Consider the following 23,530-nt stretch of genomic DNA (forward strand, 5'->3'; position numbering starts at 1 on the left):
AATAAGTTATTGAATATTGTAATAATACTATAATTAACCTTGTAATTGATTACTTTATTTTACTTTAATTCATATTAATTTGTATTTATAAATACATCTTTAAGATTTCCGATGTAGGAATGAGTTTTTAATAATAATAAAAAGCACTAAATAGGTAAATTTCTGAAATGACAACTTCATTTGACAGTTATCTTTTACCTTGACTGGTGCTCATAAGTAAATACAGGGTCATAAGAAAGGAGAAATATTTAAAAAGAAATCGGCGATAACTCGTAAACGAGCTAATCAAAAATATCTAAAGTTAGTTAACCTAAATAGGATTATTCTCTAAAATAATTAGGGAAGCCAATAATTGACCCCATTAAAATTTACATGGGATTTCCTATGTCCCGTCCGACGATGCGACACCCGGTATGTAAGATAACACAGTAGTACTATAAATAACTATTTTCTACGATCGTGCAAAAAGTGGTTATTTTTTATCGCGATATCTCCCTAGTGGTTGACTTTTGACCCAACGTTTATGAAGCAAACTACCCTTTATTTTGAACGAGGAATCACCCTCGCATTTGTTTTTAAACACCCTGTATAGCGTTTAACGCCTTGGGAGTAGCAAGGTACAGCTTGCCATACTAGAGCCGTTCGGTATTTGTATACTAGTGCTTGTCCTTGTGGAAGGTAATGTGGCTAGCACTACAATTCAACCGCCTATTATTACCTCAGGATTGTGAATCCCAAGTACTCATTTAAGGCTGAGTCGACCTAGGTACCCGAACTATTTTTATTTTAATAAAAATAGTCGGCTGATGAAATGCCGGGTGTAGGATTCGAACCCACTACCTTGAGATTGGTAGACGAGAGCCTGTACCTCTACGTCACCGGGCACCGCTTCATTTTTTATTCCAAGAAAAATTTTGTAAATTGCATATTTTGGCAGGTATTTGCGAAAACTAATTTTTCGACCATTTAAGGTTATTTTTTCGGCTCTAAGCTGACCGAGCACGGTGTTTAATTTTTTCCCTAAAACTGCTCCCCAAAAGTTACGCAATCCCCGAAAAGTCCAGGTCGATGAATTAGGCCGTGGTTTCAACCTTTATTTACTGGACTAATTTTATTTGTCTAGTTAATGTTAATTAGTCTAAAGTAGATTGTTAATTTTCATTTTTCTTACTAATTTTTTTTCTTTGAATGTTATTTTTTAAGAATGTATTATATTATTTACTTTTTTTTTATATGCTCGGTTAACTTAACAGCTCTGCTGAATTTCGCCGAGTAAAAAATAAAGACTTTATTTATTTTATTTATTTTTATTTAAATAAGTATAGGGCTTAAAACGTAAACTAATTTGTAAGTGCATATATGTAGATGACTCTTGGGCGTCCTCTGGTCCTTTTCGAATACTTAGTGTAGTTCCCGACGGATTGTTCATTGTTCACATCCGGTGATCCTGATAATTAAGTCTGTAAAGATAGTATATTACAGAAATCATTACGTAGTTCCGATATTTAAGTATTATAAGTTTCAGGTGTATCTACATATTCAGAATAGATATTCGAATCTCTACTTAGAATTTCGAGCTCCATTTCAGATATCACTGAAAATACTTTAGCTTTTGCTACAGCTCTATCTCGAAGAGGGAAAGTCTGAACTGTGGTAGCCACACTGTCAAAAAATTGCTGGATATCATTCGTCTCTGTTTTATTTTCTGGAACGAATTGATTCAGGGAAGTTGGAGGCGTCTCACTGGAAGTAGATTGCGGAGCGATCGTTTCACCAAATTTAGCTCGTTTTGGTTTTGGCCTATTGCCGCTTTGTGACGATGTTGTTTGCCTTAGAAGTGATGATTTTTCTGGCATACTAACTTCGAGAAAAGCCGTTCTTTCAATATCGTCGTCGGAACCGTTTTCTTCAATATCACTGTGGTTTTCTTCTTTGGATAATTTAAAGGTGCCAAGAGGATCTTGATCGGATTTAGATCTTTCTCTCATATAGGGCAACAGAAAGGACATCTGTTTCTCATATCTCCATCTTCTTATTACTCCGGTAAATTCTCCACTTTGTTGTTCTTTTTGTTTCTTTACAGAGCGTCGGTATGCATCGCGTAATGTAGCCCATATCCTCTTGCAGTCTTTAGCTGTAACAAACAAATAATATCCTACTTTATTTTTGTTTCAGGTTTTTGTCAACTGAAGACTTTTATCTGATTTTACCTATAATTTTACCTATAGATGAGTTTATATGCATCGGTAATGCGTCGCGTCGTTCGTCGTTCCGTCACTCCAATCATACAGGATGTTTATCAACATAGGCCCGATTCTGCTTTGTTTCGTAGCTACAGGGTGTTAAAATATTAATATTTTTTAGATTTATTATAATTTTCTTCCAAGTACTTTTAGCGTTTCGAATAAAATTTTGAGGATAAGAGTTACTATAAATGCGACATATTTTAAACCTAAAAAAGTGTCGACATATTTACCAGGGACAAGCTTATGGGTTATCACTGTAATATTTTTCTAAAAAAAGCATGTACGCCAATGACTGTTTTTTCTCTTGTTAGCGAAATAGTGTAAGCAGTTTAATGCCGATTAAAAGTTGTCTCTTGATATTTGGTCGATTTCTGCCTCCTTGATGAGATAAACGCAATTTTATTAATTTACCTCGATCCAAGTCTAATAGCAATAACCTTTAAAAAAAATTAATATCATTAACTTGCGAGAGATTTAAATAAGTACTCATTGATTCCTCATCAAAAAATACAAAAAAAGTTCCTATAAACATGGATATGGAAATGCATAGAGTTACAGGATGTTAAAAATTTTTAAAATTAGGTCTTTTGTAATTATCTTAAATATCATTATTTTTTTTTTTTGAAATTGCTGTATGTTGGACTAATAGCAATATAATTAATATAAAAAATATACAATAGTAATAATATTTAATAATAAATTAGGTAAAATATATAATTTATATATTTTATTTTAATTTTATAAATTGTGATTAATAAAATTGCGTTTATCTTAACAAGGAGGCCAGAAATATTCCGATTGCTAATAATAAATCATAATAAAAAAAATCTTATCAAGGAGGCCAGAATTTGAAAAAATTTCAAGAGATAATTTTTAATAGGCATTAAACGGCCTACACGATTTTGATATCAAAAGAAAAAAAGTCAGTGCCGCACATATGTTTTTTTTTGAAAAATATTCCAGTGATAACCCATATGCACGTCCCTGATGAATTTATCGAAACTTTTTAGCATCAAAATATGTAACACTTATAGTAACTTTTACCCCCAAAATTTCATTCGATTCACTAAAAGTTCTTGGAAGAAAATTATAATAAATCGAAAGACTTTAACACCCTGTAGCTACGAAATAAAGCAGAATCGGATCTATGTTGGTAAAAATCGTATTTTTATGTGAGGAATCTCCCCACGAGAGATGGCACATGTTTTTTAAAACACCCTGTATATTCAAGCATGAGCTGTCATTTTTGAAACAAACCAGTAACTTGCACAAATCAACGACGGACGACGCATTAGTGCAGTGTTGCCAGAATTGAAGGATTTCCTTCAATATGAAGCATTTTACAGTCAAATTTCGTCGCTTGAAGAGTTGAAGGATTTTTAGCCAAAAAGAAGACAATATGGAGGTTTCTGACAGTTTTGCACAATAAAAAATTGTTAAAATATGTAGTAGGAGTATCTATTGTTTTTCCTACATCTATTTTTCACTTTAACGGCGTTTAATTAAGGATGTCTCACTTTAAAGCAATGCTGCTGTCAAAAAGTAAGCAAATCAAAATATTTTAACAATTAACAAAAAATTAATATTAGATACATTTTTATCTTTCAACACATCTTAGAATTTTTTGTGATGTTGAAGGAATATGAAGGTTTTTTAAGGCTCCGTTAAAGATATTCGCTCGAAAATTTCTGGCAACACTGCATTACTGTAAGTTAAGCATGCGTAATGCGTCGTACGTGGGTCTGTTTCCTTAGGGTAGGATAGCGTAAGAGTACGCATTCCGTAAGAGTACGCGGCGGCCATATTTACGAAGTGACAAGCAATCTGCCTAATATAAACGCATAAGTAGCTTGGTAACGGCCATAGGAGTAGTGTCTAAAAATCTGATGGTGTTGCTTTAACCCTTCTTTAATTGGCGGTAAGAAATGATATTTTCCCCTTATTTACTATAATATTTGTAATACAACAAGTAAGGTACATACATTTGTGCATTCAGTTTTTATGAAAACTGCTGTAATAGTAATAAAAAGTGCTTTGTTTACAGAGACACTTTTAGGTTAAATTAAAGTTTTATTAGTTGCCTAGATGGTTAAATTGGTTTTTAGAATTTGATTACGTGTCTCCCAAATACGTTTTAATAAAATATACGGAGAGTACCGCTTAAATTCCTGTCCCGATGTTGAAGGATGGCTATAGAATGTCAATGCATTTCCTACATAAGTCTATCCTTGTTCGGGAGGAGGTTTTCTGCGCTTGCTCGATCTGTAAGCACTTTGATTGGACAGTTCCAAATCATATGATATATGATATGTTTTGTTTTGGTTTTATTTATTTTAAGTTGAGGTTAAAGACGTTCTCTAAAATCTTTCGAAAAATTGGAAGCTTTTTGTTAAATATTCTGAAATCAAATAAGTTTGATAATGTAACATTATGCGCATATTTATCAAACGAGATATTTTAATCGTATCCAACATGTTATGGCAAAACACTTTTTCGACCAAAAGTTTTCAGATATCTTCGATTTAGTTATTTTCGAATGTTTATTTTGTTTATATCTATTACAAACTCAAGGAGCAACAGTTTTTTACAAGTAGTATTAATTTTGATGCTGGTGCAATACTTCTACTCGTAAAATAAGTTTATTATAAATATTACAGACATTTAAAAGAATAGGCTATGGAATAGGTATATAAAAATTATTTTATATCTGTCTCACAATGGGGGGCTCCTAGTAGCGTAATAGGTATCTGCAGTGCGATTCTGTAAACATTTCCCTGTCTAGTGACTCATCAATCGTATACAAATAGCATAGGCTCGATAGGAAATTTCTTGCTACAGAGCTTACAGAATCCCATTGCTGATTTCTAAAATTCTTTTTCTAGATAGGCTTCCCGCATCGTAAAAACTCCTATTTTATGGTATGTAATTAGTATTCTGAAGGTATTAAAATATTTTAATATCAATATAGTTTTTTCACTGAAACTCGAGTTAAATCTTAATATACATTATTCATATTGTCGTTTTAGAGATTGTGCTTTTATACTTACTATTATGAAAATTTACTGAATAAAATATATAGTTGCAATCCTTTTACTGAACTCCTTAATTTCTTGTTTTATGAGGGGATAATTTTTGCTTATTTAGGTACTAATTTTAATCAGACCATTTTTTAATGAACTCATTTATATTTATATCATATCGTTCTAAGTAGACTTTGTTGTGTTAGACAATTATTATTAAATAAAACGAATGAAAAAAAGTGACAGGTACGATATTTTTTTTTTAAATTCAAAAAATAATTTAGTAAAACCACAATTATTAGAAATTGTCTTAAAAACTTCGTAGTACAAATTGCATTATTTCACTTTTTTTAAAATTCAAAAAATAATTTAGTAAAACCTCAATTAAGGAACTGTCTTAAAAACTTTGTAGTACAAATTGCATATCTATTTCACTCGACTTAAAAATTGCAGCAAAACAAAGTATAACAGTACATTTTTTACTGTCTATTGTTTCTTTTACTGCCCATGTATTTATGATCAATAATCAACATCAGTCCTGGTTTAAAATGAAACAAAAGTAATTCTTTATTATTAACATATTTTTTATTAAACAAATATAACGTACATATTAAGTTTATACATAAATCAAGCTAGATACAAAAAATATAATTATTTACATTGTTGCATTGTAAATACTCTTTTATATTATGAAAAAAAAACAATAATAATTTACAATAAGACAGTCTGTGTGAACTGTGTAAGCATTATAATTAGCCTTATGTAGTCTCTATTTTTAGTCTTTACATTATAATGTCATTTTTATTTTAAAATAGTAAGACTAAATATAATGCTTTTAACAATTATTGATTTTTGAATAAAATTAGTTTCGTATATTTTTGTCTTATATTAACATCCCTTTCATTTCTGATTTTGCTTTCATGAAACAAACGAACATCGAGAAAAATTTCTATTATTAATTTGGTTAGTTGGCTTCTACCACACAAAAAGCAGTAGCCCATTCGCATTGTTCTATTAATTAAACTACAGCAAAAGTCTTTAAAACTAAATCACAAAATTGTCAATAAACGCACAAAGATTAAAATACAAACGAAAACACAGTACACGTGGAAAACACAGAAAGTTAGAGAAAACACTAATGGCGACTGCCCAAGTCCAAACTGAAAACAAAACGCCGACGACGCGTCCAAAAATAAATCGATAACCCATCTCGACACCATTCGGCCAATAGAAAAGTAGCATTTCGGCGCATGTGCATTACATCCAGCTACTGAACAAGGATGGACTTATGTCAAACTCGATCTTCTGTCCTTCAATCCTGGGACAAAAATTCTCATTGCTCTTATGGGGAGGCCGCGGTATATGTAAATTTAAATGATGTTTGTGCCTTCTCTAAGAGTACGCACAGTGCGTACCTTAGGTACATACGTTAAAAGCATTTAATTTTTAATATTTTATGCTGTAGACAATTCCAAAACAGTATAATAATGAGCCCGTACAAACGAAAGAGCGATAGAGTACTAAAATTTACGCAAGAAATGTTAAATATGGCAGCCGATAGAATATCAAAGGGAGAGAGTAAAAGATCGGTTGGAAAGGCATTGGGGGGTAAATGAATGTACTCTAAGGAAGAGGTTGCGTGAAGTAATATGTAGGATTACTTTAAAATTTTAAACTATTCCTCGTTTTACTTTTTTTAGGCACTGTTCCAACTAGCTTGGGTAGATTTAAACCAATATTTTCGAAAGCACAAGAAAAAGAATTGGCGGATCATATTCGCGATCTGGAGGCGAGATTTTACGGACTTCGTATGAAGGATGTTAGATCACTAGCTTTTCAATACGCGAAACTAAACCACATTTCTCATAGGTTTAACGAACAAAATTTAATGGCAGGGAAACATTTGGTTAACTCGTACAATTAGAATGCGTACTCTTAGGAATTTACGTGCGAACTCTTAGGGGAATATTCACCAAAGAGTACGCATTTGCATGTTTTTATTTAAACTTAGATATTTTTGTCAAATACATTTTTAAATTACTTTTGGAATGTTATATGTTTAAATTAATGCATGTTTTATAATTTCCTAAATATACTTCAACCTTAAAACGACTTTGTTTCAATGTTATTCAGCAATAAATATTAAGTGCGTACTCTTGCGCTATCCTACCCTATATACGGCTCTTGATACGGTGAAATATGATTTGTCATTCTTAAAATACACCAATAGGATTGCAAAAAAAGACGACGGGCGACGCATGACGGATGCATATAAATTCACCTTTACGGATGCATGTAAGGCTGAGAACATAGTGGAGCGACGAGGATAGCGGCGAGCAAGCAGCGCGACATCGCGTCCAAAACAAACCTGTGAAGACAAGTACGTGCGAACATAGTAAAGCGATCTGCTCGAGCGGTTAGATCGAGCGGCGAGATCGATTCAAATAATTTTGTTTTCGTCGCTCTGTCGCGCTATAAAAAATGTGTGTGATTATTATTAATTTTATTATATTTAAAACTTTCGCAAGTTAATAATATTACAATTTTTTAATGTTGCTATTAGACTTGGATCAACGCAAATTAATAAAATTGCGTTTATCTCATCAAGAAAGCCGAACTTGACAAAATATGAAGAAACAATTAATCAGCATTACACTATTTTGCGAGAAAAATAAGTCAGTGTCGTACATGCTGTTTTTAGAAAAATATTCCAGTGATAACCCATATGCATACTTTTTTAGTTTTAAAATATGTCGCATTTATAGTAACTTTTACCCTCAAAATTTCATTCGAAACGCTAAAAGTAGGTAATTGGAAGAAACTTATAATAAATCAAAAAAATATTAAGATTTCAACACTCTGTAGCTACGAAACGAAGCACAATCGGACCTATGTTGATATGAATCTAATTTTTACGTGAGGAATCTCTCCACGAAAGATTGTACATGTTTTTTGAAACACCCTGTATAATATGAAGTAGAGTTGCCAGATTTTTATACCTAAAAAATCGGCGACGCTCTCGAAAAGAGAAGGTAAATTATAATATACAGGGTGAGTTTTATGCAAATATTTTAGGGATAATATATTTCGACCCCAGAAACACATCTATGAGGGTTTTTTTCGCGAAAAAAATATTTTGAAAATTTGGAATTTTTTGAAAAAAAATTTAGACTTTTTTTAAATTTTTAACTAAAAACATATTTTGATATTTTCATAATATGGCAACATAGGTAGTAGATTAAATTGATACAAGAACAAGAAAGAAAATTCAGAACAGATCTAGTAGTCCTCAAAATTTAAGCAAAATATTATTTTTTTTTAATTTTCGAAGAAAAATATGTCGGTTATTTTGAACTTATTTGAAAAACGGTTCAGAGAAAATGCTTCTTTTATCGAGATCTACCAACCCTGAAAATATTTGCACTTATTTAAGACTCACCCTGTATAGAAATTAGGAACTACCCTAATGCAAGGTAAACCAATGCAATGCAAAAGCAGTTATTTAAGACTCGCCCTGTATAATGTCAATCTCATAACTAAAGTGTTTTGACACTGGTTCAATAAGCTGTGTTTTTCACGCAATACAGGGTCCGGCAATAGTGCGTCGGGCATCTGTAGCTCCTAGAATACAAAAATTAGATTAACTAGGATGTATTTCAGGAAAATATTTTAACTTCTATAGGGTGGCTCAAAAAAGTGTGAGGCGATCGAGATGATTTTTTTTAAATGGAACACCCTGTATATTATTGCATTTTTGACTTCCTTTCATATCACTTTACATAATGCTAAGATATGTGCAAATATGTTTTGATAGTTTCAGAGATATTAATAAATAAATAAAAAATATATATTTTTCAGCCTTTCTTAAAAAAAATATTAAAAATACAACTGTCCTGAAATCAAAAATCTATTAGGTATTTATTTTACATGGTCTGTACTTATTTTACTATAAATATGGTAATCGTAAACCATACAGGATGTTCAAAATTCGACGCTAAACTTTCTAAAATATAAAATAATTTTTCTTTGTTTTTTTTTTAAATGGAACACCCTGTATATTATGTTTTCAATAGATGGAGAATTAAAAAATGAACATTTCTTTTATTTAGAGTATTTCAAAATTTTTAACGGTTTCACAGATATTCGCGGTTTTATATTTCATATGGCATTTTCCACAGTAAATTTTTATCAAAGCCACCCAACTATTATTTTTCTCTCGTATTTTACCGTTGAAAGAGCCATAAGAAATAATACTGCGTGTATCAGCGAAACCATTAAAAATTTTGAATTACTTTAAATACAAAAAAAGTCATTTTTTAACTCTCCATTTAATAAAAAAATAATATACAGGATGTTCCATTTAAAAAAATAAAGAAAAATGATTTTGATGAAATTTTGGAAAGTTTGACGTAGAATTTTGAACATCTGGTATGATTTAAGATTATGATATTTATAGCAAAGTAAGTATAGACCATCTAAAGTAAATACCTATTATAGTTTTGGTTTCAGGGCAGTTCTTGTATTTATACCTAATAACTTTTTTAAGGAAGGTTGAAAAATATATATTTTTATTTATTTATTTTTATTAATATCTCTGAAATTATCAAAATCTATTTACTCATATCTTAGGATTATGTAAAGCGATCTGAAAGGAAGCCAAAAAGCAAAAATATACAGGGTGTTCCATTTAAAAAATAATAAATTATCCCTATCCACGCACACTTTTTTGAGCCACCCTATAGAAGTTAAAATATAAACTTTGCTTTAGGTTTGCATTTAAATAAAATTCCCATAGTTTTTTATTCTAGGAGCTACAGATGCCCGACGCATTATTGCCGGACCCTGTATAAGCCGTATCAGCCTCAGCTTCATAAATCCGTAATTTCCGTGTCGTTGGCAACACCGTATAGTAGGTAATATAACTACTTACGTTTAATTTGAAGTATTTCTCCTATTTCTTTCCACGCATCATCTCGAAGTTGATTGTCACTATATCTGTAGTCAGTCATATCATAAATATAGGTATATCCTCTGACTAATTCGATTAACTTTAAGTTATTCATTTGCTCAAAAATGTTTTGCCGTCTGTACACGCACGTTCGCTGTATTCATATTCTTACTAACCGGCAACCGCACTGATCACATAGACGTTTACGGACTTGCGCGACACAGACACGTACCGGTACCGACAAAATATTCTCGGCGGAAATTCTGGCCGTTGTAGTCCGGTCAAATTGTGCTCAAAACGTTCTTAGTGGGAACTTTTTTGGGGTAGTTATTACTTCTATTCTTTATATTTTTTGGAGGGTTGAATCCAAAAATGAGGTTTTACCAACAAAATCTCGTAACAGAACATTCAGAACATTGAAAACATTGCAGAAAATGCCAAAAATCTGTTTTGGCGATTTTTTTGTTTATTTTTTAAAAACTGTCAATACTTGTATATTGTATAGAAAAACAATGACTTTACTGACAACCAGTTAAAATGTTTTTAAAGATCTCCAATTATACCATGCAGATCAAGATTTTCGAAACTGAAAACTGATGATATGGATTGATATTTCATGAATTTAGTCCGTGAACAAACTCAAGGGGACGATGTTTTGTGTTTATAATGTGCTAAATATTAAGGTGCATTTAGACATGAGCACGCATCAGCTGAACGTACGCGCACGGCATTCGTTCGCGCTCTCGGCTTCGTTTAAATTAAAAACTTAGTTTCCGACGAATGTAGTGATCCACTTGTGCGCGCACAGCAGAGTTGTGTTGGTGAAATCGATAGACGACCAAAAGATAGTTGCGGCCAGGGGGGTGACAGTGAAATAGGAAAATTGGAAACAGTCATTAGTGTCATTCCTGTCATTCTCCTCACGACAAGTATGGCCGCCTAGACAAGGACAGCATTGTTTTTGTCTAACTATTGTCTAACTTCACAGTTTAGAATTGACAGATTTCAGTTTCAGAGACAACTTCAGATTTGTTCTAGAACAAATTCGAAAATATTTGACGCCATTTTAATTCATTCCGTTTAGTTTCGTTTTGGAAGTTCAATTTAATATTTCGGCTGAAATTTATAAATATAAAGGTAATAAAGTATATAAATATATATTACATGAAGAATCCTGGAGAAAATGACGTTTCTGCAGTAGTAGGTATGTCGGTAGTCCCATGTATATGAAAAATAAGTAGTAAATAAACACTGTTTTTACATTTTTTAGATGCAAGAAAATGGTGTTATAATCTCTTTGATCGGCGATTTTTTTGAAAATGGAAACAATTTACAGCAAGGTAAGATCATTTTTAACTATAGCTAACATTAGTTATCTCCAATATGTGCGATTTATTGTCAATAATGCAATAAATCGGACTGATAATCTGATTATGTTATCTGACTAAAAGTCTTTTTTTGCATCTTTTTGATTTATAAGCCAGGTTCTTTGGGAATAATGGACGCTTTTTTTAAACAGTATATTTATATTTTATACCTATTGATATTTTTACATTGTTAATTTTAGTATAAAAAATTGTTTTTCTGTTTTCAGGTTTTTGTATAAGGCTCCCGTTTTCATGTTCCTGTGACCGTTTTCTGTCCTTGAAGTTTGCGAATGCGTGTGTTTATTTACAAATTACTGTAAGTCATGCTTTACCTTAATGTAGTTTATGTAGAGGGTGTAGTTTATGTAACCTATGTAGGTAACTTTCAAATATCAAAGGTTTGAGGTGAGGTTATAATAAGTTGCAGCTTTAAAAACACATAATGTATTTAAGAAAACAGAAGAAATATGGCTTTAAATATAATATTTACATCATATTATCTCTATTACACCTTATACAAAGGAAAATTATTCATAATATTCATAAATAACATTAATTTAACTAATTAACATTATTAACGTAGTTTTGATGTAGTTAATGAACGGGAAAAGACGTAGTTTTTGAAGAAAAATTACACGTAGTTAATCAGGTAAATTACGTCTTAATTAACTACTTCCAAACCCTGGTTGACACTTCTTTCTAGTTAATTATTTTATGGTTGCGGCTACATTCATTGTTATGCACAGATTAATTATACACTCACCGGCAAAAAAAACCGGCCACTAAAAACTAGTCCCAATTTCAGAGTTGGATTTCTCGCGAACCACTCATTAGATTTTGATGATTTTTTTTAAATTGCAAATTAGTTCCTTCTTGCAGCAGCTGTAGTAGCTATTGCTAACAAATCACATTGTAGCCTCATCTTTTGTGAGCATTTTGTTTTTTTTTAATCACGACATTATCTCTGTTTGTATTGGAGATACGCTGCTTTAAAACGAACGTCTCGGAAAAATGTTTTGCATGCAAAACCGCGACCAAACCAATTCACATGTAAACGCGCCAACTGAAGACGTGCTCGACGATGTCTTGGAAGTAGCTGGGGTCCTGTGGCAGGCCTCCTTGCAGACAAGCTGTTTTCTTTTAGTCTTCATTGGATTGTTCTCTCACTGACTTGAGTTCTACGCACGGTTTGTAGCAGATAATGATTCTGAAACGCTGTAATTCTACGATTTCGTAAAGTATTCAGGACAATAAAGCTGTCGTCAATTGCATTTATTTGTCTCCCGTTTTCTTTCGGAACCCACTCGCCTGGTGAAATTTCCCGTTTTCATATACCGATTCCAGGCATCCTGGACCGTTGTTCGAGGTATGCCCACGGTATCGGACACATAACGTTGACTTCGGCCATCCTCAATTAAAGCCACAATACGAGTAACATCCGTCACAGATAATGGCATTTTTTAATTTGACAACCGTTGTTGTCATATTGCAAATACTCATAAATCCGTTTTCGCCGATGTCGCGTCGCCTTGATTATATTTACACATAAAACTTTCTGCATGCAAAGCAATTGAGTTCCGAGACGTTCGTTTTAAAGCAGCGTATCTCCAATAAAAAGAGAGATAATGTCGTGATTAAAAAACAAAATGCTCACAAAATATGAGGCTACAATGTGATTTGATTTAGCAATAGTTACTACAGCTGCTGCACCCTACAGGGTGTTACAATGTTTGGGCATAAAACCTCGTCTTATTGTTGTGCCCTGTATATGCTCAATATAAATTCGGAATACACATTTCTGACGTAGCATCCATTAAAAAGGAATTAATTTACAATTTAAAAAAACATCATCAAAATCTAATGAGTGGTTCGCGAGAAATCCAACTTTGAAATTGGGACTAGTTTTTAGTGGCCGTTTTTTTTGCCGGTGAGTTTATAAAAAAAGGAAAAATCGAAAACCTCGTCCCTGGTGGCAAACCCAATTTTTAAAAATCGATATATCTTATTAAACAACTTATTGTCTGGGGAGGACTATGATTAGTTCAAAAACTTTACGAGAATGGCCAGACCCGACTTTGAATATTTAGTAAATTTAATTACACCAAAAATTACGAAAAAAGATAAACATTTTAGAATAGCAATATCGCTCAGAAAACGCTGAGCCTTGACTTGACGTTTCTTGGCAAGTGGAGACTCTTATAGCAGCCTACAGTATCTTTTTAAAGTTTCTAAATCTTCCATCGCCTATATTATTCCGAAATAGCGACTGTAGTACTGTAGGTAAATTTCTGGGGTTTATATCGGATGAAGGTAGAAGCAGATGATGGAGTATTAGTAGATGTATATTCTGAAATAGTTATATCAGACGTACTTGGAAAAGTAAGTTCGTGATAGGAGCTGGTGTCAAGCTGGGGCGTTTGTAGGGGAGAGACTGTGGAAATATTATTACATGGAGAAAACGACTTTTCATTTTTTGTGCTTCATTAATATCGATATGTTGAATAATTTATTTTATTTGCAAACTCTTGCCATGCGATATTTTTTTTGGTTTTTGAATAATACGCAGAATCTCATAAAATCTCAAACCAAACACCGCTAACAGCTAGAGCCCAAACGGTTAGTCTGAGAAGAGAATACAAACAATTGAATCTGTAGAAAAATATTTGTGCTTATTTATTTTGAATAGACAAATTATTTCCAAAAAGTGTTTTACAAACAAAAAAAAAGCAAAACAAAACATTTTTTTTTTTGCTTTTTTTTTCTTTTTCCTTTAATGTTCTGTCGCGAAATGTTATTGGCAAATATTATATTCCGATTCAGCGATCCAAAAAACATAAAGAATGATAGAAACTCAAACTACCCTAAACCTTACCAACAAAAAATCCAATTTGACTAGACTATTGCTGACTGGTGTATTGACGGACCGGACGGGCCCGTAGAGCGTACAGCTCAAGGTCGGCGCACATTATCAATATACACGATTCGTTTCCGGACCGTAACGCCACGGAATATACATGGGGTGTAAATTCTGTGCAATGGCAACAGAGAAAATTATGTTGTGGTAGCGCTAGGCGTCGGCGATGCGGGCGACGGACGTGGCTGACAAAAAAATACGTTTCCAGTCATAATAATAATGTAATAATGCGTAAAACATTCATTTCACTAGTAAGTAATTATACATACAAACCAATCAATTATAAAATTTATTTAGAGTAAAATAATTACTTCATATTTAGAATTAACTAATTAGGTAGGTTTTATCTTTGCATTTTCGCATTTATTTCCTACTTGTGAAAAATAATTCGGGGCCTAGCAAAGATGTCGCCGACCCTTGGTCGCCGACAACGTCCACATTTCGTCTAGCGCCGCCACTGATTCTGCAGTATCGTTTTGATACCGAAAAATATTATTTAGTAGTTTTAATAGTAACTAATTCCCTATGTCACAGGCACGTATCGTATCGTATACAGGGTGGCGCACCTCATTCGCCTCAGTTGATTATACAAAAACGGAAAGATGTAGAAACAAAATATTTTATGGGTATGCGTGAGGAGGCAATGTGAATGCAATTTAAATTTTTTTTGAAATATAATGTACAGGGTGTTTCTGAACTAAGATCTATACCAAAGATATATTTTTCCTTATGGAACACCCGGTATTTTATTTCATTTTTGGATTCTTGGACCCAAAAAAAGGCATTTTAGGCCAGTCGGCAAGTGCATCGATGGCGGGAGCAAATCCGGACAAGCTGGAATAAGTTTTATTTTGTTTAGTTTGGTGTCGAGAAGCACGTATTAAATTTCCACTCACCGTAAAGCCCGAATTTGGCCGCCATCTTGGAAAAATTGGCTAAAATTCGGTTAATTTTTTTTTATTTGTCAATAACTCGATTTCTATCAACTTTAATGCAAAATATGTAGAGCCCGATATTAAAGAAGAGGAAAAATTCTATAAAAAACGTTGAATGTTTTTTTTTCGTGCGACTACCCAAAGTATCGAATTTTACGAAAACAAAATTAAAGTTTGATATAATGTACGTGTTCAATATATCCGGGGTTAACTGTACTTGTTTCCACACCACCTTGAGCGGCACCCCCGAGACATAAAGCCTTAAAATTTGTTTGCTACTGGTTGGCAGTAGCCTGCTGTCGCCGTCATAATGGAAGAACACAATTTGCATTATGACCGCAATAACGGACTAAATTTTTATTGTTGCGCGACTGGTGGAAAATCAAGTTTAACCGCCTTATCTCTCAGGGAGCTGCCTTGAGGTAAAGTACCCGGCGCGTTTTTTTTGAGTGGTCTCCCCATTTCAAATAGGCCTAATCCACATGTCATCAACTTAGGTTTCTTTTGAGGTGGAAGTTTCATCAGAGTTCCTTCGTTTTTTTGATGTTACTGACTGTTCAATATAATCTTCCTGAATGTCTTCCACATCTGTATCATATTCCGGATCTGGTTCATAAGGTGCAGAATATTCTTTTCGTTGATCTTTATCGAGAGGAAAATTGTCCTTGTGCTCATCTTCGTCTAATTTTGCTATTACCTCCAAACTATTCGAACATGATTTGCCCTGACAAAGTGCACACATTACCAAGCAGCGCAAACCTGCTTTGCGGCAACTACAAGATGTATTACAACCTTTGGCACATTTACATGAAATCAGATTTAATAATTCTTGGGGAGCTGCATCTTGGGAAGTAGCAATGCGCATCAACCCATTCTTTGAATTTTTCCATCCCCAATCCAGAGGTGATTTTTCATTCCCATACCATAGCTGTACCTGACTGTACGTACGGAAGGAGTGCATGAGAGCTGCGTCTTTGGTCGATGGTAATGATGCTAGGTTTGGTAAGCTTTTGGTAATAGATTTTACGAAACACTGGTATCTGTACTTATCTAATGAGTCGCATTTTTTGGATCCATATAGATGAAGAAGAAATCGTTCTCCAGCTTTTTCTATATCTTCTGGAGATGCGTTTGCAACAAGTTCTTTTTGCAACCAATAACAGACGACTACTATTTAATTGTGTCTCCAGCAGTCGAGCAGCGTCGAAAACTGCCTAAGAGGAAATAATAACTGCTTATAATATATTTAGAGTGTTTAAACCGAGATAACTTGGCAACGGGTCGTCGCACGGAAAAAGGACATAGAACGTTTTTTATAGAGTTTTTCCTCTTCTTTAATTTTGGTCTGTACATTTTTTGCACTAAAATTGATAGAAATCGAGTTATTGACAAATAATGAAAAATAAACCGAATTTTAGTCACTTTTTCCAAGATGGCGGCCAAATCCGAGTTTTGGGGATGGTGCAAATTTAACACGTGGTTAATTAAAATAAAATTTATTCTAGCTTGTCCGGATTTGCTCCCGCCATAAGCTATTTTTTAATACTTGGCGACTGGCCTATTTACTATAAGGGTTACATATTATGTTTAAAATTGTTGGTTTTTGAGATATTTAAAGATATTTAAATATGCATGCTACAATAAAATAGATTTTCAACACCTTGTAGGTACATTACTTTTCAGAATTAATTCTTGTGCTGAGTTTAAAGGTAGAGAAATAAACTTTACTGAAAAATTTTATTGCTTCCTTAAATTTATACAGGGGTACCAACAATTTCTGGTCTATTTTAAGTATTTGTTTTACACAAAAACTTTATTGTTATTTCAAAAAAAAAATTGCTGGTCTTAAATATTTATTTTACATAAAAACTTCGTTATTACAAATACACCCTGTATTTTTTTAAATAAATCGAAGCAGATTTAAATGCTCTTTCAAACTATATTAGGGTTTCCGGGGTTTCCTATACCTATCTAACTCAGATTTTGAATAAAAAACGATTTTTCAATAAAATGGCAATCAAGATGGCTGCTGTCGCCAGGGCAATTTTCTAGTGACAGTTAGTATTAACAGTTATGGTATGGGAATGACATTAGTAAAGTAAAAATTTAAAATAGACCAGCATTTTTGATACTCCTATATACATTAAACGAAGCAATTAAATTTTTCAGTAAAGTTTATTTCTCGGCTTAAAGTAAACACAAGAATTAATTCTGAAAAGCAATTTACAGGGTGTTGACAATTTTTTTATTATAGCATGCATATTTAAATATCTCAAAAACCAAACCTTGTAAACATATTTAACCCTTATAATAAATGCCTTATTTTGTGTCTAAGGATCCAAATATGAAATAAAATACCGGAAGTCCATAAGAAAAAATATAACTTTTAATGTGGATCTTAGTTCTGACATACCCTGTACAGGGTGGGTCAAATTCGACGCTTTTAAATGGAAACACCCTTTTCTATAGGAGATAGACAAAAACTAATATCGGTGTCTGGAGCTCAATTTTTGTCAAAAACATGATGGTGAAAACCGCATATCGATATCTGTTACAGTTTCGGAGTTACGAGGTGTTTTTCAAAAATATGCATTTTTAACAAATCGCTGTAACTTTTTTCCTATTGAAAATTTCCTATTTTTATGAAAACATTTCCGAAGCACCTTTTTACAAAGAATTTAATGGTTTACGTATAATTTTTTTACAATTAATAATTTAAGAATTATCAACAGAAAATTTGATTTTTTATATGGGATACCCTGTATATTTTTAATTTATTGAAAAGAATTTAAAATTACCTTTCCAAAAATATAACACACTTGATATTTTGCTCGATTCGTCTTAGTATATAAAAATTCGCCCGCTTTAAATAAGTAGGCTTTGAACGGCACCGGCTGTAATGCAAAAAAAATTTAGCTGTGAGCATCAATTAAAACGAAATTAATATTTGCTATGAGAGATGCAGAATTTTATAACAATTTAAAATATATTTAACTAACATCAACACATTTAAACTATGTATATCTGATAACAATAAAATAAATAGCAAACCAAGACATGAGATTTTGCTACAGGTGTTCGACATATCAACCGTCTTCTGTTATGGACAGACGGGGCAGTTTTTGAACATTTCTCGCGGAATTCATTAACTCATTGGGGGTGAAAGATACCCTCTCATAACTGCTAAGTATTTCTAATTCTTGTCTAGATTATACGGAAGAATAAGGAACCTTTATTCTTCCTCAAATATATCCATAGGGTTAGATCCAAGGGCACTAAGTCAGGCGGCTTCGACGGCCAACGGCTGGGATCTTGGTTAGCTGTTCAATTATTCTTGAAATTGGCTGCAAAAATTGGCTGATAACTTCAGCGTTCAGAGGCGGTGCGTCGTCTTGCTGGAAAAATGTTTTTGAGTTCCATTAAGGACATTTCATCAATAAGGGGTTCAAAGCCTACTAGTTAAAAGTGGCGAACTTTTAAAAATTCTGTATTTCGAAGGGGATTATAACAAAATATCAAGTGTGCTATATTTTTGGAAAGGTAATTTTAAATTCTTTTAAGTTAATTAAAAATATAGAGGGTGTCCCAAATAAAAAATCAATTTTTCTGTTGATAACTCTTAAATTATTAATTTAAAAAAATATGTACTTAAACTATTAAATTCTACGTAAAAAGGTGCTTTGGAAATGTTTTCATAGAAATACAAAATTTTCCATAGCAAAAAAGTTACAGCGATTTGTTAAAAATGCACATTTTTGAAAAACACCCCGTAACTCCGAAACGGTAACAGATATTGATGTGCGGTTTTCACCATCATGTTTTTGATAAAAATTGAGCTCCAGACACCGATATTAGTTTTCGTCTATCGCCTATAGAAAAGGGTGTTTCCATTTAAAAGCATCGAATTCGACCCACCCTGTACATTTCAATATAATTTTAACTTATGCACATTGCCTTCCCACATATACCCATCAAATATTTTGTTTCTAAATCTTTCGGTTTTCGTATAATCAACCCTGGCGAATAAGGTGCGCCACCCTATATATCGAATAATATACAATATACCGTATGATCGAAAAAAAACGGCGTCCAGATGCATTCCCCATATAATTTTACATAAAATGACAGCGATCTTAATTTCATAGCCATCGCTGACGCCGTTTTTATTCGATCATAAGGCACTTACTAGGCACTTACTAAATACGAAATAAAAATTAAATGAAAATATATTAATTATTCAAATATGTACTTTTATTTTGTTTTCTTTTAATTTTTTATACTCTTTATATGTTGATCAGCGATAGTTTTAATTTGCTTCTCAGCGTTATTTACGAAGCCGTGAAGCATTTTGATACAGTCCGATATAATTTTTTCACTATATTTTATTAGTTGTTTTAAGCTGCTCTCTAAATCCGTAGCACGATTTCCTAACTGGCCCTTGACTGCGTCGAACGTCTTTTCCATCGCATTTCTGGCTATCCCCCAGGACTCGTTTAGGGTTTTCGTCGCATCATTTTCAGCGTTCTTTAAAGTTTCAGTATATGCTTTCACCATCTTATTAATTTCAGTTTTAGCATCCCTAAAATAATAATGAATGTAGTATAGTCCATAAGTAGGAAAGTCCCGACAGTCTTTGGTCAGGCTTGGTGCATTTCCGTTGATTTCAACAAATTCCGACCGCAGCGCTTCAACGGCAGAAATCAGAAATTATCAGTATGTATTTCACGCTGCCGTCCCGGTTACAGTTCGGTCAATGTTGATCGCATTAAAATAATATTGAAATCGCGTGGCTTTGTCATAATATTTAAGTATTTTAGTTTTTTGCTAGTGCAGTTATTGAGACTATAAAACACTCATGTACGAAGTTTATGTGATGTACCTAACGCTGTTTCGGGTAGTAAAAAATAAGTGAAAAAGAATTTGAACTAGTCGTCGTGTTGTGACAATTTCAAAAGTTAATAAAATTGCCAAAAAATGTTAAAGCGTAAAGAAGTCATTGGGTGTTGTTGGGTGCAATGACATTCAATAACTCAACTTCCCCGGATATTCAACTCTCCCGAAACATTTTATAGCTTCATAGTTTCTCACACCGATTTGATCAAAAGCAAAAATGGATTCAACAATTTGACGAAACAAATGAGTAAACAAAGTGCTCGTTACATAATCCAAAAATTAAATAGACATTCTAGGAGAGGATAAAATATAATTTGCAATATTAATGGTATACTTTTTCTAATCGACTAGTGATTAAATGTTTTATGAACATCTTCTAAAATTATAATTATGTACCTTTAAAAATGTTCGTTATAGCCGAAATAGCCCCAATTATGACCCCACTAACAAAACCGGTGATTAAAACTATGCTCGCCACCGTAGTTGAATCTAAAAAGTTTTTTAGCTGGAATAATAAATTATAATACAAGTTAGACCTACTGAAGATATCAAAATATTTACTTTTTTATTTTTAGAATTTTCACAAATTAACTAATCTTAACACTTTTAGAATAATTATATAAGAAAAATTTCGTATACTCGCTACTTAAATCTGTGTGTTGTCGTTATGCACCGCATGTTATAATGTCAAATAAACCATATGCGAAAATGTCAAAAGTTGACATATGATATGTCATTCTATTCAGAGTGTCATCGAATAAAGTAAAAAAATACCGAGGGTAGTCTTTGAATATAAAGACTTCTAGCACTAAGAAAGAATAAATACTAAGTATTATTAATACTAAATATTTATTCTTTAAACTGTGCTTATAGTCTTTATATTCAAAGTTTTTATAATCAAAGAGGGTAGTCATTTCCGGTGAAACCGGAAGTGACCGAAAACAATTAAATATGTCAATCAATCCTAATGTATGTCATATGCTAACACCAAATCTCGTTTTATCTGAAAAAATAAAAAAGTTATAGGGGTGAGCCACTTTTGAGACGCACCCGGTATGTGAAGGAGCTCATTTATTAATATTGCAATCGATTCCAGCACCGGCACCGGTACCGATTTTGCCGGTATGTGTGAAAGCGCTCTAAGATGAGACCAAGTTAAAGAGGTGGAGAAAATAAGGAAAAATTCTCGAGTCTCCACCTCATGGGTACCTCAGCCGAAGACAAGCTCCTCGACTGTGAAGAGCACGGAGGGCCAAACCCCAACCGTGGAAGGCAGTATACTCTCGGAGGAGGTAGATGTCCTCTCCACGGAGGAAGAAGTTCTGTTGTGAGATGATGGGAAATACCCCCTACAAGAAAATCCAGATATAAAATCAGTTATAATTTAAGAACGGAGGACACAATACAATAGATATTTAAGGCCACGGTGATCCCCCCTCCTCATTCTAAATTCTAAACTGAAATCTCCCAGGCCACTTCAAAATGTTCGTACAACACTGTTTATATGTAAAAGATTGTTAATTAAAACACGTTTTAAGGCCAGTCAGTTACTTGCATCCTGAATTGCAAACACCAGCTAATTATTTATTCTTGGCTTTAGGTCGTTGGGGTTGTAAAGATTGGATTTTGTTTATTATTTTATTTTTATCGACGACGTTTCGACAGTAGTTAAAGTAGATTCCTACAGAATTAAAATTATGAAAAACTGCAGAAACACACAATAACACATATTAAAACTATTATTTTATTTGTTTAGGGACATCACATTTTAGTATACAGCACGCAGACCGTTTTGTATAAAACATTTTAGCAATCAATAGCGGATGTCTGCTATTTTCTGTTTTATATATTATTTAATAGGTATAAATACTTTTATAACTCTTACTTCTCATGTTTTTTAATTTCTTGACAGTTACGGTCTAATTCTTGAACAATATTATCGATCTGTATTTTAGTCTGTTCCGTTAGTCTTTTCAAATTTTGTTCCATTTCAGATTTTCCCTTTTCAAACATTTTATTTGTTTCTTCCAATATAGCGTTGATCGCACAATTAACTGCATTTTCGTCATTCTTAGCCATGCCGGAAGTTCTTCGAAAATTAACAAAATAAGTCTATACCTTACCCAAAAGATTCAAAAACATATTTTATATGAAATTGACTATGAATTTTGAACATGACTTGATTCCTTTTAATATTGTCATCATTGGCTATGTCAAAGATGACTGTATAACCCCTACATTGTCATACTACCTTAGAATACCTATTTTTTCAAATAAGGTTTTCATCATTGTTATACAGGATGAGTCAGTTATAAGTGCAAATATTTTCAGGGCTGGTAGAATGTAGAACGTTTAGGAGAGGAGTTAATCACTGCGACCTTACAGATCTATTGTGTGTTCCTCTTTCTTGAGTTATAACGAATTATAACTCATCATACAGTCTCAAGGCTTTAACAAAAGCCAATATCTGAGACGGCTCCACAAAGGCCAACTCTCCTTCCTCGACATCAGCCGTACCAAAGTTCATGGCACGAACGGTCGTCGCGTCGTCTCGGCGCACTCAGTCATAAGGTGTTCTGGTGTTTCCTCATTTTCCCTACAAAATCTGCATTCGCCGTTGTTTCTCAGCTTCAGCCTACTGAGGCGTTGGTTGAGGAGATAGTGTCGTGTTAGTTCAGTCATTGGGGATCAAAAAAGGAGTCTGCTTGGAAAAAAGTCCGGAAGTTTTGAAACTTTGCAGGTTTACAGGTTTTGGGGTCCCTAACTAAAATCCATAAAATGCACATTTCCAGACTTGCCGCCGGCACCGCCATCTTGCCAAGATGGCGCCCTAAATTGGTATTTTGTGAATATCTCAAAAACTATGGGTTTATCGCGAAAATTTGAGGAGAGCAAAATTAAAGAGAATAAAATTTCCTATAAAAAAGGTTTCATGAAAATTTTCGCTGAAGTCCACAAAATCCCTGGAAATTTTACAATTTTGCGTAAAATATGATATATTATGTATAGTCGATTTTCCGAAATCAAATGTCGATTAGGGTTCACTAAAACTAGTTTTAGTTTAGTTTCTTCAATTTTGTCATGAAACAGTGGCGTATCATTAATTCGCTCATTAATTTATGAATAATTAATTGTCGTGCTGGACAGCATTCATTGCTTACTTACCACCAGATTCAGCATTGGTCTGGTTGTACAAAAGATGCCGAA

At 33.1% G+C, this 23,530-nt stretch overlaps 2 protein-coding genes across 2 annotated transcripts; both read right to left on the reverse strand.

Moving 5' to 3' along the window:
- Positions 1-1,287: 1,287 nt before the first annotated feature.
- LOC115879756 (transcription factor Adf-1-like) lies at positions 1,288-10,466 on the reverse strand. Its single transcript, XM_030896740.1, has 2 exons — positions 10,197-10,466; positions 1,288-2,134 (listed from the first exon to the last, which is right to left on the reverse strand). Exons 1-2 carry the CDS (start codon positions 10,327-10,329, stop codon positions 1,506-1,508), a joined length of 762 nt encoding a protein of 253 aa, XP_030752600.1. The 5' UTR covers positions 10,330-10,466; the 3' UTR covers positions 1,288-1,505.
- Positions 10,467-19,659: 9,193 nt separating this feature from the next.
- Positions 19,660-22,546, reverse strand: LOC115879754. Its single transcript, XM_030896738.1, has 2 exons — positions 22,209-22,546; positions 19,660-20,009 (listed from the first exon to the last, which is right to left on the reverse strand). Exons 1-2 carry the CDS (start codon positions 22,400-22,402, stop codon positions 19,697-19,699), a joined length of 507 nt encoding a protein of 168 aa, XP_030752598.1. The 5' UTR covers positions 22,403-22,546; the 3' UTR covers positions 19,660-19,696.
- Between the last annotated feature and the right edge of the window lie 984 nt (positions 22,547-23,530).

This window comes from Sitophilus oryzae, unplaced genomic scaffold (assembly GCF_002938485.1).
Source record: "Sitophilus oryzae breed Bouriz unplaced genomic scaffold, Soryzae_2.0 scaffold_1586_pilon_pilon, whole genome shotgun sequence".
In the NCBI taxonomy this organism is placed as follows: Eukaryota; Metazoa; Arthropoda; class Insecta; order Coleoptera; family Curculionidae; genus Sitophilus; species Sitophilus oryzae.